The sequence below is a fragment of the Taudactylus pleione genome, unplaced genomic scaffold, assembly GCF_031769625.1.
Source record: "Taudactylus pleione unplaced genomic scaffold, aTauple2 ptg000610l, whole genome shotgun sequence".
NCBI lineage: Eukaryota > Metazoa > Chordata > Amphibia > Anura > Myobatrachidae > Taudactylus > Taudactylus pleione.
In genome coordinates this window covers 1,413,595-1,429,357 of record NW_028285012.1, presented here as the reverse complement: position 1 = coordinate 1,429,357, position 15,763 = coordinate 1,413,595, and the positions used below count along the sequence as shown (strand labels likewise).

The window sequence follows — 15,763 nt, the reverse complement described above, 5'->3', positions numbered from 1 at the left end:
TTACCACCATAACAGGGGCACATGATTCAAGAAGGTTGAAAATCCTGTGCTATAGATTATGTACTCACCTGCCACCTAGTGGCCATCTAAGGACAATCACACTCTGGTTACCGAGTGCTGCAGACTTCCTTATTCCCTCATATGAGAGTACTGTAGCTCTTGCATAGGAACGACAGATCATAAATGGCTTATTGTATTGCATTTAAAGGTGTATGAATATTTATGAAATTGATAATGCAGCTTTGTAAGTATGATTTGTGTAAAATAAACTAAGTGCATGTTATGTGGCAGTAGCCAAGTATAAGTTCAATTAAAAGAACTATGTTGATAAAATGTAATTTGTGCAAAGCCATTAGGTTTGAAATCATTCATAGCTAATTGTTCAAATTAAATCCACAGACTATTATTTAAGTGCTATAGAGAAAACAGCATGACACAGACGTGTGCTAATCGCGGTTCTAACCTCCGTCACGTTTTATAGATAGACTATGAATAATCTTATGTTTAAAACTCTTCTGATGGATATTACAATTTGGGGATGGTATATAATTAATTTGAAAACAATCTATTACATTTATAGGTCACTGCAAACAGGATTAATTTATTTGCGTTAAGAACATTGCTTATGTCTGTGCTTTGTCGCAATAATAAATATTTTGTATTTGGGAATGCCTAATGCAATACAAGCCGTTGAAAGCCTGGATGGTTATTTGAGATTGTTACTATTTAAAACACAGCCAGCCGACTTTTGCAATGCGTGTGCATGAACCATTCCGAGCGATTGGGAAGCGTTCGCTCGCTGTGCGTAGACAGCCCAGGTGAATGAGTGACAGGAGAAGCCGTTTGTGGGTGGTGATGGGCAGGTCACTAGAAATGGTGGAGTGGAGGTGCGATCGCAGGCGTGCTTGAGCGTCTCAACACCGTTCCAGAGGCGTGCATAATTAACAGGCAGCGTCATAGTACACGTCACTTGGCTGAATTTTACACTGAAGTGCTCGCAGTGCTTGCGGTAGGGTATGGTCAACCACAAGCGCTGCGTATGCATCCGATGGTACTCGATGGTAGCAATGGTTGCATACACTTCCTGGAGATGATGTGCACAAGTGGGCGTCTTAAGACAGGCTGGTGGGTGTCTGCATAAACAAAGTGATCGCACGCCAAGACATAGTGAGTGTGCTAATGCTGTGCCGTGCGATCGCCTGTCTTCCCGAATTAGCATACGCATCGAGCGAGCGCACGCATCGAGCGAGCGGGTCTGATTGAGGTCCTAAGTTCATATTTATTTCTATGAACAGTCAGAATACATAGATTATTACGTGTTTGCACGTACAGTATGTATGTATTATTAGCAGAAGCTGGTGTTAGAAGGGTGGTACAATTAGTTATACTTTTTAAAACTTGGCATTTTTTTTCTCTCCAATATATTAGGACTATGGTTTAATAACTGGGATTATCATCAGAAAACTTGGCAAAAATGTTTTAAAAAATACTTTGCTGGCACATGGTTCTGAGCAGCAAATCGCGGGCAGAGACATCGCTAGCTTTTCCCCCATGGAGGTGCAGATGAAAACTAGCGATATTCCTTCTACCGTAATGAGGAAATATGTGCGCAGCGAATATCGCAGGACGTTCTGTCGCACATTGACCCTAATTAAATCGTCCTCATAAAGTTGTCTGACTGGTTTTAAAAATGAGAACTATTTTGTAAAACTTGTCAGGTTTGTCTGTCTCAAGCTCACATTTGATGTCTCGTAGTCGGGCAATCCTACCTGTTAAATGTGTCACAGCGTCTTCCAATGTCATATCACTTTTAAAAATGTGTTTTTAAAATCTACAATAAGGTTTATTTATTTTCTAAAAAACATGAAATTACATTTCAAAATTCACTTGTAAACCCGGTTGCTTTAGTGGCTTGTTGTTTTGTTTCAACTAACATGCAACCTGTGGCTCGCATCCTGTTGTGGTACTACAAGTCCCAGCATGTTCTGAAAACCACATGTTTCTTATCTCTCCTTTAATAAATAATAATTATTTATGAAACATGAAATATATTATTGACTCTTTGTATATTATGTTTGTATTTGTTTTTCTGTGAATCTATCTATACTAAGGGGGGAATTCAATTACCCTCCATAAATTATCGGCGGTGAAGAAGGGAGGTAGCCTCAGGTAATAAACCCGAAGCCATTCAATTAGCCTCAATTTTCCCCCCCGATGCCTGTGTTAACGCCCGTTAAATTAACGTTTTAATGGGCGTTAACACCCAGAATCCGTGAAAAGTTCAAAGATTCGGACGTTAAGTGCGGTTATCACACGATAACAGCACACTTAGCAGGGATTTCTTTTCGGGTCTCATGATAATCTATATCATATTGTGCTTAGGTCTGTCCTGTCGCAAACATGCGCCCGCCCCAATGGCTCCCACTGCTAGGGTGATGGGACAGACATCACCCTTACCGGCGAGCTCCTGCTATAGCAAGAGAGGAAGAGCTCGCCGGTAAGTATGGTGCAATGGGGGGAGACTCGGAATTTGCTGGTTCCCTTTACTAGGTACAATTAAGCCAGAGAGTGTAGCTGGAACAGTGCTACATTGTTAGTATACAGCAAACCAGGGCTGCCCTCATAAATTGTGGGGCCCGGGACTCACAAAATAGGCAGGGCCCCCCCACCTCATCGTGTTTCTGCAACTCCAGCCCCGCAGTGTCTCCCTAGCCAGCACCCCTCTGTCTCTATTCTGCCCCCTACTGCCCACAGACATTTACCTTCTCCTGTATCTTCTGGCTGTTCCTCCTCGCGCTGCAGCCGGATCCTCTGTCAGTGGTGTGGCGTGCATGATGTAATGGCGTCATGCCTGCCTTGCCTCAATAAAAAAAAAAAAACTTTATTGTACCAGTTGCAATCCCCCCACATTTCACTCTCTCTCAGCGATCCCCCCACATTCCCCCGTCTCAATGACACCCCCTACTTTCCCCTCTCTCAATGAACCCCTCCACATTCCCCTCTCTCTCCCAGCAATCCCCCCTACATTACCCTCTCTCAGTGACCCACCACACACACACTCCCCTCTGTCGGTGACCCCCCCCACACACACTCCCCTCTGTCTGTCAGTGACCCCCCCCACACACACATACACTCTCCCCTCTGTCTGTCAGTGACCCCCCCACACATTCACCTCTGTCTGTCAGTAACCCCCCCACACACACTCCCCTCTGTCGGTGACCCCCCCCACACACACTCCCCTCTGTCTGTCAGTGACCCCCCCCACACACACATACACTCTCCCCTCTGTCTGTCAGTGACCCCCCCACACATTCACCTCTGTCTGTCAGTAACCCCCCCACACACACTCCCCTCTGTCAGTGACCCCCCACACACACACTCCCCTATGTCAGTGCCCCCCCCAAACAGACACACACACACCCTCTGTTTGTCAGTGCCACACCACAGATTCCCCTCTGTCTGTCAATTCCCCCCCCCCACACACATTCCCTTCTATCTTTCAGTGCCCCTCCAGACACAGACATTTCCCTCTGTCTGTAAGTGCCCCCCCCAGACATTTCCCCAGACATTTCTGTATCATTGCCCCCCTCCCCCCCTGTCTCTCAGTGGTGCCCCTCCCCAATTAACTTACCTCTGTCAGTGTCCTCAGAGGCCCTCCGGCTCACTTCCGTCTGTTGCAAGGGGCTTGACTTGCAGAGAGTCCGTGTGGGCAGACTGGTGAGTCTCACTGCAGCTCTCTCAGGCATATGCTGTCTCTGAGCTACTCTGTCTGTGCTCATTATCAGGTGGTTGGTCTGGAGGAGGGGCCAGCCAGCAGGAAGTAAAGGAGGCTATGCTTGCTCATTAATCACTGTCGGTGACAGATGTCCGGCGCTGCGGTGCGGATCCTCACTGAGAAGGATCTGCTATGTGCCGGGGAATACCTGCGGGCCATTACTCCCAAGAGACACCTGCTACATGACTGGTAGGTCTGTCCCTGTGCGGGCCCCCCTTGCTGCCCGGGCCCGGGACTCCAGACCCAGCAGTCCCCCCCTGATGGCGGCCCTGCAGCAAACTATAACGTGTCAACCAAGCATCTCTCAGGCAAGTGATTGCTCAAAGACAAATAATATTTTCTTTTAAAAGAACAATGGAAAATTAATAATTCTTATCTCCAGTCTCTACCTTTTGTATTTCTTTACAGCTCAACTGTACATAAGAGAGTGACTCCACCTCCTAACAGGTCAATAAAATAAATTGGGACACAATGGGCTCTTCCTAATGATCAGCACAAACCACACTTAAATCATGTTGCTCCACCACTATCTGGTTCAGCGATTAGGGAGAGTCAGTGCAGCACAAAAGAAAAATAGCCGTGGTTTTACAATGACATACTGTATATGGAAAATTAATATTCTATCGTCCAAACTTAGCTACAATTGAGATAAAGGGCTGGAGAGGGCATATTTTAGGCACTGTTTCTGCTGTGTTGAGGAATGTACAGTTATTTTCACTCCACAAAAGGACTTTATTTTGGTGGTTCTAATGTGATGGGAAGTTGTAACAGTTACACTTTAGCACAGTGAGCCTTCTGGGTTTTTTTTCTAGCTATCACTCCTAGTCTAGCTTATTTAGGTGTTCAATAAAATGTGCACTTTGTTGTGTGCTAGGCAGACTATCTAGACACTCCAGTTTACACCCACTGCGTTTTGTACTCTGCATTACATTTTCTTCATAAATGAGGAACCTGTTACAGAAATCATTCTAATGACCACTATTCAATATAGAATGCATTCTAATGACCATAGTATAATATAGAGAGCATTCAGAGGACCTCTATACAATACAGACAACATTTTATTGACCCCTATACTAAACAGAGAGCTTTTTAGTGACCACTATGTTATACAGAGAACATTCTAGTGACCACTGTACAATAGAGAGAGAATTTCAGTGACAACTATTCAATACAGAGTGACTTCTAATGAGCATTATGCAATAAAGAGAGCATTCAATTGACAACTAAACTATACAGAGAGCATTAAAGTGACTATTATTACTATGCTATACAAAGAACATTCTAATGACCATTATACTATATAGCAATGATTCCCAACCAAGGTCCTCAAGGCACACTAACAGTCCTGGTTTTAGTGATATTCATGCTTTAGCACAGGTGGTTAAATCAAAATAACTGAGGTAATAATTAAGTCACCTGTGCCCAAGTATGGCTATCCTTAAAACCTGGACTGTTAGTGTGCCTTGAAGACCGTGGTTGGGAACCCCTGCTATATAGAAAGCATTCTAGTGACCAGTGTACTCTACAGAGAGCATTCTATTGTCCATTTTTCAATACAGAGAGCATTCCAGTGATAAAATACAATACAGAGAATTCTAGTGATAGCTATACCTCACAGATAGCATTCTATTGATTGCTATATGTAATTGGAATGCCGGGTACTTTCGCATGCCAGTCAATTTATGATAACTAACAATAAAGTATGTATTTAATACAGAAACAAAATGCACTGAAAAGAAGTGATTAAATATACTCAACTCAGTGTGTTAGCTGTGATGAATGTCTTACAAATTCAGTATCCACGTCTGGGGGGCTTTTCTGTCTTTTGCAGACTCTCAGGGGTAAATTTACTAACAATCGAGATAGGTCGAGATGACCATCTCAGGTGATTTATTGAATTTTTCCCTGCTTGCAAATTTACTAAAGGCAAAAGTCGGGTGAGTTAGAGAGAGATTTCTCTCATCTCACTTGTAAAACTCGGGTGAGATAGCAATTTCGAATCAAATCACCATCGGGCCAAATCAGAAGTACTTTTCACCTAAAACATACATCTCTCAAACTTACCAAAAATCAGGATGACAAGCTCGGGTGAGATAGGAGCAAACTCTCTGTCAAAATCACTTTTCCAACTCTCAACCCCCTGAGCTGCGAAATGGTCAGAAACATACACAAATCATTGTGATTTGTGTATATTTCTTTCTGTAACTGTAAAAAATAGGGATAAATTGAGGAAAAAAAAATGTCGTGAGGTCCCCCCCAAAAAACACTAACCAGCCTCGGGCTTGCCAGCCTGTCCAGGTTATTAACATTACAGGGAAAAAAATGTGTAGGGATCCCCTGTAATGTAAGAACCAGCACAAGGCTGCAGGGACAGAGCTGGTTTTAAATATACGGCGAAAAAAAATTACGTGGGTTACACCGTATATTTAAAACCATCAGCCTAGGCCAGGCCCTGGAGAGGTCATCAACTCCATAGGAATTTCTGGCCTGGGCTGACTAACGGTCAGGGCTGATGCTGCGGCTGGGGGGGCCCGGTGAAAGGGCACCCCTGGCTGTGGCATCAGCCCCCCGTTAGAAAGGGTCCAGGGCTGGTTTTAAATATACAGTTGAACCCACGTAATTTTTTTTCACCGTATATTTAAAACCAGCTCTGTCCCTGCAGCCTTGTGCTGTCATTATAGGGGAACCCTACGCATTTTTTTCCCTGTAATGTTAAGAACCTGGACAGGCTGGCAAGCCCGAGGTTGGTTAGTGTTTTGAAGGGGGTCCTCACGTCATTTTTTTTTTGTAAAACATTTTTCACATTTTTACAAGGGTTTACACACAAGCAGCAAGCACATATCAGTGAGATATGTGCTGGCTGCTAGCTCGGGAGAGATTTGCAGAGAGAAAACACTGCAATCTCGGGTGATTAATCTCCTGCAAACGATATCTCGTTCTGCTTCACCATCGGCAAACTCGTTTAGCCTCAAATCGCCTGTTAGTAAAATTGGTAAAAGAAAAGGGATTAAATCACCCGAATTTTGGCGAATTCCAGCGAGTTAAATCACTTTGAAAATCAGGACCATCTCGAATCTTAGTAAATTTACCCCTCAGAATTTAAGAGAGCATTGTAGTGACCACTATAAATGAATAGCATTTTAGTGGCTGCTATACAGTACAGAGAACAATCTAGTGACTGCTACACAATACAGAGAACATTCTAGTGGCTGCTATTCAACACAGAGAGCATTCTAATGGCCAGTATACAATACAGATACATTTCTAGTGCTCATCATTCAATACAGAAATCATGCTAGTAACCACTGTACAAAACGCAGTACATACTATTGACCATGATCCAGTACTGGCACTGTTCTGGAGGCCACTATATAAAAATAGCAGTTCTGAGCTCACCCAACTGACCATGAGACCCACCCTGGTGTTGAAAGGCCCCCATGCCAGCCTTGTCAGTCCCCACTGATGTGTCAAGACACACACATCTAAGCCCCTTTAGAGTTTAGGGACTCGTTTCCCATTTCCAGTGTATCTTGCTGATTTTTTTTTTCCTTATTGTGTTCTACACTTTACAGAACTCACTGACGAGATGTTCACCACTGGCTAATGACTCGCAGGCCCGCAGTGGGGCGAGGTTCCACACTTCCTGTGACAAGAGGTACATCATCAAAACCATTACAAGCGAAGACGTGGCTGAAATGCACAACATACTAAAGAAATACCATCAGGTAAATGCAGAACATAGTAAATAACTTGCACAGAAATAAACAACACAGGCCATTCTCTGTTACACAGCTTAGTGGGACCTTTATTTGATAATTGTTGCCTATAGCAACCAATCAGATGGCCTAAATTTTCTGCTGGTGCTTGGAAAATGGAACAAAAGTAGAGATTTATCAAAGCTTACCAACCAATGAGGTTCTAACTGTCATATTTCAAAAGGAGACTAACATGACAGTTAGAAGCTGATTGGTTGGTACTTTTTCACTCTCCACTTTATCTCTCGCTAAGCTTTGATAAATCTCCCCCATAGTATCAAATAGTTGAGCAATGCCACCCTATATACACAGTTACCTGTAGAAGTGTCTTCATAAACTGTCACTCTCCTCTTTAATAAATTAGTAGATTTCTTGTTGTTTTAAAGGTAGAAAGGGTAATTTCTGAAAATATAACAATACACAGGGGCTGAGCAAATTATATTTTTTTCCTTTCTAATGTCATACACCAGTGTTTGTACAGGTACAAGCATGAGAATTTGTTTAGCAGGACAAACGTGTTTGCTGGGAGAAGTCCACGGCTTAGGATATGCCCTCAAGGCATTTGTGGACCCCCAAAATAACTTATGTTTATATGTTCCCTGGGGGCTTGGCCGGGATGAGTAAGGAGTAGCACCTGTTTGTGTTAGCTCCCCAGCCAAATTATCCTAAAAGCCCTCCCTGACTTGGTTAATTTAGTCTAAACATGACCCTGCACCTTGGGTTTGTGTCTCTCTGTCCTGTGGATCCGTCTTCTTTCCTGGCGGCTGGTGGTCTCCAGCCATGTGTTTATGCCTTGGGCCTGTTTTTTAGCCATACCTTCAGGAGTCTTAGCATCCCTGTTGTGTTCAGGAGCCTGCTGTAGCTTCGACCTCCGCACAGTTGCAGCTGCATACATTGCCTGGCTTACCTGGTGAACTTCGGTCTGGTGTATGAGCTGGAGCTCCTGTTACCTCCATCCCTGGTGCTCTGTTGCTTTCTCCCGGTGGGATCTGGTGGCTGCTGACTGGGTGCCGCATCCAATCTGCTCCTTAGCCACAGGCTCCTTACTTCATCTATCTGGCCACTCCCTGCTATTCCTGCGAGTGGGGGTGTGCCGGCTTGTCTCCGGGGATCATCTGTGTGCCTATCTGTACTATGTGCTCCCAATCAATCCTGAGTCTTGCCTATTTCATTTAGAGTATAACTTTACAAGATATTGCTGTATATCTTTGTTCTCACCAAGGCGTTTTATTGCTGGTCTTCTACAGGATAGCTCCAACCAGCTATATTTTGTTTTTAGAGTTTAGGTCTGGGGGTCTGGTTATGGGGGGGGGGGGGGTCATCCATAGTAGTAAGTAGCTGATTGTAAGGGAGTAAGGTATGCCATTAGTTGGGTTTGGTATACAGGGTGGGGGATTGTTCGGGTCTATAGCTAGTCGTAGCTGGTATTAGAAATACAGGTATGCCGTATTTGGGGTAAGGTGGGTGAAAACTAGTGTTGGGATTTCTGTTCTTAGTTTTATGCTGATGATCCCTGTTATATGGGCATGGTATTTCTGGTGTGTATGGTGGCACAGTGTTATTTCTCTGCTTGATTTGGTACAGGGCACAGGGGTGATTTTGGTTCCTTCAGGACGGAAGCTTATTGGTCCTATCTCTGTAGTTGATTCGTATTATCCCTAGTAGGACACAGCAGGCCCGTATACTATAGTCTAGTTCTAGCTGGCATTTTGGTTTTATGTTTATATGTTTGGGTTGTTGTGGTTTGGGCTTGAACTCCTTCCTGCCGTTGCTGCACGGCCTGAGTCTCACTATCTATTGGGCAGAAGTAGTATGTACCTGACTGCAGCTTTACCCTTCAATGCTCAGTTCTTATACAGTATGGTTGGATCTTTTCTTATTACCAATACTTGTGGCGCCTGTATTGTGTACTTATTATGCTGTGCGCCTAGTAGCCATTGTTTTGTTTATTTTTTTATGTGTTGGTTGAGATTTTCTGTGATGCTGTGTACTGTATGGGACTTATTTTGATTTGTACAATGTGACTCCATATTCATGTTCATCCTGATTTCTGTTGCATATGTTTTTGGTACTTGAATATCCCACAAATTATTATTTGCAGGCTTTCCCCCCAAAAATAAAATTTTTGGAGTATACCCACAAATAATAAGTATCCCCCGAATGTATGTACAGGGAACTGCAGCAGATATCCCATTTTTGTTCAATCACAAAAGTATCCCTCATAACTCCTAAGGTCTGTTTTATGGGCAAATTTACCAGGTTCCGGAATGCAATGTATTCTGGAGCTTGGCCCTGGTAACCCTTGAAGTCTATAGACTACATTCCACAAGAGTTACCAGGCTGGGGACCCGTAGGATCCCTCTCAGGCACTCTGGGCCTGATTCAGACCCGCTCGTAAGCGTCCGCACGCTCGCTCTGAGCGATGGTCACACAACTGCGCATGCGTATGGTTTGCAATGCGCGTGCGCAAACCAGTCATTGCGGTCGGAAATCGTGCACTCGTAAAACACAGAGGGGCTGCTATTTAGAGTGACAGAATGTGCCGTTTGTGGGTGGTAACAGGGGAAGGTGCTTGAAAACGGGGGAGTGGTTGTGCGAACGCAGGTGTGCCCAACGGTCAAAAAGGCGTTTACTGGGAGTGCATAATTAGCAAAGGAGCGTCATCGATCACGTCACTTGGTTGTCTTTTAGCCTGAACTGCTCGCAGTGATTACGGGAAGCGCTGCGAGCAGTTCAGATACCGTTCGATGTTCCCGATTAATCTAATAGAAACAGGAGATGACGTGATTTGCGAACGGCAAAGGGGCGTCTTGAAAAAAATAGCGAGCGCATTTAGCGGACGCTCGCACAGACATAGAGGCATCCTCACACCGCAAAGAGCGAGCGCTCAATTTAAATATCCGGCCCCTTTTCGAGAGCGAGCGGCCGCAAATAGCGTCCGGGTCTGAATCAGGCCCTCTGTACGCACGGCTCCCGAAGGTATTGCTAATGCGATCCCTACACTTCTTAACGCAGGGACGGGTTCCTTTCTGAGCCCCTGTCCTGTGGGTGTATTTTAATTCATTCAGGCGATCATTCATTTGTTATTGCCGCAAATATCGGCAATGACATATTATAATTATCAGGTCTAGAACCCGAAACACCTAAAACTACCGGACACATCTGTTTGGAATCGCTAGTGTGGGACTAGGCCACGACTGAAGTAAAAGAGAACAGAATTAGGAATATTCTACAAGGAGATTCTTAATCTGTCAGTCACGTGTTTAATTATAGGAAATACATTGAAGGTTAGACTACATTTAGGACTACGGAGACAGAGTTGGATGAGCTGGACTAGAAGTGTAAAATAAATAATTACCTAGGGTTATAAAGCATAGCAGGCTGGCCTAGTATTTCAAATATGCTGGAGACTGAACCATGACGGGGGAATTTTAAATATTCTCCTAAACTAAACTATGAGACCGAGCTACTGGGTGATTTAGGAGGCTGGGATTAGTTTGGGAACGTGAGACTGAGCAAGGTCTTTGGGATTTATAGAATGAAGCAGAATTTAGGAATATGTACGTTTGTATATAAAGCTGCATTCATTTGTGTCTTGCATCAGTGCAGCTGTAAATCATATTCCTGTATATCCTGTAACCTGGATTTTCAGGGAACAGTGATATTCTGCCAGTGCAGAAGTAGTCATTTGTCACATGGACTTGTAGGATGTTCTCTTGAGATATAAATAATGCATGTGAAACAAATCTATATATTCAAACCAACTGGGCTTATTGTGTGCAGGTCTGTGCAGAGGAAAGACGTCCGCTCTTAATAAGCTCTCAGAGCCCCCACTGAGCACCTTTAGAATGGAAAATGTGCTGAGTTCATCATCTGTAGACTCATCAGCTGCCTCCTCTAATATGATGAAAACAGGCTGGAACACACCACAGGTCATTTATCATATTAGAGGTCTAACAACATGTGCTTTATGCAAGTTTCATTTTATGACTGCCTATTGCAACACAACAGTTTGCTTTAGAGATGGACACAGTTAGCACCGCCAACTATGCCTAAATATGCAAAAGGCGCCTTGAGTTAAAAGACGCCCACTGTCGGCTTCTCTGATCCGCTGCTGTGTCCGTGCTACATCCACATTCAATGCAGGGGATACCAGATGCACATCCAGCAGGTCAGCGAAGCATTTAGCTTCCATGGGATATGGGAGCAGAAGACCCACTAGAGTGCTGCTGTTAACACTACCACACATCGCTTCACCTTGGCTTGTGACGTCGCTAATTGTACCCTGGAGAACTGACAACATGTGGTGTGGTCCGATGAGACACAGTTCCACTTGTTTCGGGCTGATGGTAGGGTTTGGGTGTGCCGCAGACCCCATGAGGCCATGGACCCCAGTTGTCAACAAGGCACCGTGCAGACTGGTGATGGTTTGATAATGGTGTGGGGTGTTTTCAGGTGGCATGGGTAGGGTCCGCTGGTCCATCTGAACTCATCATTGACTGGTATCCGCTATGTTGCATTGTTTGATGACCATTTGCAGCCCATCATAGACTTCATGTACCCCCACAACGATGGAACATTCCAGCAGGATAATGTACTGTGTCATTGATCCCAAGTTGTCCAGAATTGGTTTGAGGAGCATTCTGGAGAGTTCAGATGAATGGTGTGGCCACCACGTTTGCCCGACATGAACCCAATTGAGCATTTATGGGATGTGGTGGAGGGTATGCAATCGGGAAGCCGACTGCCTAAATACCGGCATTTCCCCGACGCCGGGAGACCGGTGCCCGGCATCCCGACCGTAGTGATGCCGGGCGCCGCGAGCGGACAGCCGCGGGGGGGGGGGTTAGGTTTAGGGCTCCCAGGGGGGACTTAGGGTTAGGCACCCCCCCAGGAGGGTTAGGGTTAGGCTAGGGGGAGGGTTAGGGTTAGGCACACCCGGGGGGGACTTAGGGATAGGCACCCCCCCGGGGGACTTAGGTTTAGGCAGCGGGGAAGGGGGTGGTTAGGCACTTAGAGGGGGGATTAGGGTTAGGCACTTGGGGGGGAGGTTAGGGTTAGGCACCCCTAAGGAAGGTTAGGGGGGTTAGTTTAGGTTAGTAGATACTCACCTATCCACGATCAGGATTTCCAGCGCTGTCGGGCTTCCGCTGCCGGGATCTCTGCTGATGTTGGCCTGCCGCTGCCGGGAATCACTATTTCATACCGATTCCTGTTGGAGAGATCCATTTGCAAACCAGGATTCTGCACCTACAAATATCAGGGAGCTGTGGGAAGCTATCCAGACGGCATGGGTCAACATCTCTCCAGAGGTCTTCCATTGGAATCAATGCCACGCCGAGTTACTGCACTGTGCTAAGCTAGAGGGGGTCCTTCACAATATTAGGCATCTATCCCATGACTTTAGGCACTTCAGTGTATATCCTGATTTATGCTGTGTTTACAAATGTATTTTGTGAGTAAAATTGGAAATGCTGCTTATAAACAAAATGGGAAGTGATATGTGAGAGTTGGACCCTGCAGCTGAGATAATATTTGTTCCACTCCAAAGTTTAATAGGATACTTCTATTGACTAAGGGGGTAATAAAACATGTACTTTATGCAAGGTATATGTTCCAAAACAAATATAAACATGTTAGGTCAGGTGCAGAGTGGGCACGACACTAGTTAGATTAGCGTATCTTGCGTGACTGTAGCCTACCATTGCACAGAAAAGCAGCATCCAGACATATGTAAAGACAAAAAAAACACACAAAATCTGGCGCTGGATCAGTGCACAGCTGATAATATTTGAACAAATATAGAAAACCGACTGCTGCTCCAAATTAAGTTTATACTTGCCTATCAAACGGTATATGGCTGAAACAAATAAAAAATAGATATTGAAGCGCTGTCTGTATAATAAAAATCACATATTTAATCACATAATGTAGACATAAACCAGACCTAGTCCAAAATATATAAAAATTAAAATAAAAAATATAATAAAAAGTTCAAGCCTATTTAGACCCGAATCTACCTATAATAAACTGTTAAAAAATAACCAGTTCGGACAATACTTAATCACTTGTAATAAGTGACTAGCACAATATATGTGTGAAAATGGGAAGACAAACATATATACAACACTAAGAAGCGAATGAACATAGTCAGGATGTCATTTGGACACAGTGTATAAACATATACACAGCCTGTTGGCAACACTGTCTCCACAAGAAATGTTAACAGCGTGTCAGTCTCGCATATGCAAACCATGCATTGATGTAGAGAATGGCAATCTTTAGATTATGACACAGCACAATGATTAAAAGAATTTTCCAGTGTTGAGTTTTTTCAAATCAATTGGTGATACTAATATGCTGTAATTGATAATCCACTTAAGTAGGAAAGAAGTTTAATATGATATACTTCCAGTTTTGTAGAAGTAATTAGCTGCAGTGAGACAGATGATATATTTATATTTCACTTGAGTGCGGACACTGCGCTATAACTGCAGTGTTCAGACTCGGAGAATGAATATCCACTCAGTTAATCTAACAACAATGTTGTGCACTCACATGTGTTGCCAGATCTTCCAGACGCTTGCACGCAGAGTTCAATTCTCTATTCTTCCGGAGCAGCGGCGATTCTCACTGGTATTAACAGGGGTGACTGACGACTGCAGTGTGATCACACTGACGGCTGACTGCCGCCACAACAACGCGTTTCTCCGCCTCCAAACAACTCAGCGGCTTCCTCCAGGATAAAGGCAGTGTTCGACCCCTGTGCTGCCAGCTTTTAAATAGTAACTTGTTCTTAGCCCGATCAGCTGTGTCTTATCAGTGATTGCATTCCCACCTTTCAGCTTTAATCTATATATATTTATATTTTCTATATATTGGTTTTTATATATGTGTTTTATGCTAGATAAGTGTATATTAAATGTAAGGTATATAGTTATATGGTGTTATGCAATTTTGAATGAATGTACGGTTGGTAAAATTAAATATAAAGACAAAGGCCCTCATTCAGAGCCGTACGCTCTGAGCAGAGCGCACTCTCTGAATGAGGGCCGTCCTCCATAACTATGGAGCGTCCTCCTGGACGCTCGTATAGCTGTGGGTCACCACCCACAGCCTATACGAGCGTGCAGTTTGATGGCCACGATGGTCGTGACCATCGCGACCATCGAAACTGCGTACAAAAGCCTGTGGTTGAGTTTTTCAACCACAAGGCTCGGAGTGATTTTGGCTCTATCAGAGCCAAAATCACTCCCACTGACATCACTAGTGATGTCAGTGGGCCGGCTTCTGACGGGAGGCGTTCCCGTGGGAACGCCCCCGTCAGGGAGGCACGCCCCCGGCACGCCCACCAAAGGGGGCGTGCTGTCAGTCAACATCGACAGCACGCCCCCTTTGAAGAGACACTACGAGCGAAGGAAAATCCTTCGCTCGTCGCGTCTGGCGCATGCGCACGACGGAGCTCCCTCCGTCGTGCGCATGCTCAGTGCAGAACATCGACCCACTTGCGAGCGGATGGTGATTTGCTATTAAGGGGCAAATTTATCTTTTTTTTTTTTTTTACTAAAATAATGTGAAAACGTGCGTTTTCACATCCTTTTCAAATCATTTTAGTATTGTTTACGTTTATCAAAGGGCTTTTGGAGGATAATTTGCAAAATTCTCCTACATGCTTTCAAATTTGCATATTTTTAGTATGCAGATCGCATTTCCCAAACCCAAATGGGAAATGCGAACTGTTTCAGATTTACTAAAGGGAAATTGTAAAATAATTTAGGAGGGAGCCTTGCGAAAATAATGCCATCTGCATTGTGCAGGCTCCTCTCCATTTCCCATACTCCTGCTATGAACTTCCTGCATGCTGACAGACAGACCAGAGCCTGGAGCCGGTTTCTGTGATCAGTCTGTGTGTCTTATAGACCACAGGCTGATCACAGATAATATATTTATAATAGGAAATAACTAAAATAAAACTTGGCTACACACTGCACCCAGGGATCGGTGATCGGTAGGCTCCTTCTGTGACCCCCGGCCAGCTAATCTGTGCAGTCAGTTGAAGGTCCGGCCGGCATCTAAGCGACCAGGGGTCACAGAAAGTTCCCCCCCGATATCACCGATCAACTATTTTATTTTCTCTGTGATCAGCCTGTGGTCTGTTTAGATATACAGGCTGATCACAGAAGCAGGCTCTTGGTGCAGGAGCATTGAGACCAACGCATGCGCAGACACA

The 15,763-nt window shown here is 44.5% G+C and overlaps 1 protein-coding gene across 1 annotated transcript in view; it reads left to right on the top strand.

The window, feature by feature from the left end:
• Window positions 1-15,763, top strand: part of PIP4K2A (phosphatidylinositol-5-phosphate 4-kinase type 2 alpha) — a 164,087-nt gene that overhangs the window by 126,538 nt on the left and 21,786 nt on the right. The window contains exon 5 of the mRNA XM_088454244.1: window positions 7,351-7,503. Within this exon, the coding sequence (XP_088310370.1) occupies window positions 7,351-7,503 (153 nt within the window). The remainder of the gene's footprint in view (window positions 1-7,350; window positions 7,504-15,763) is intronic.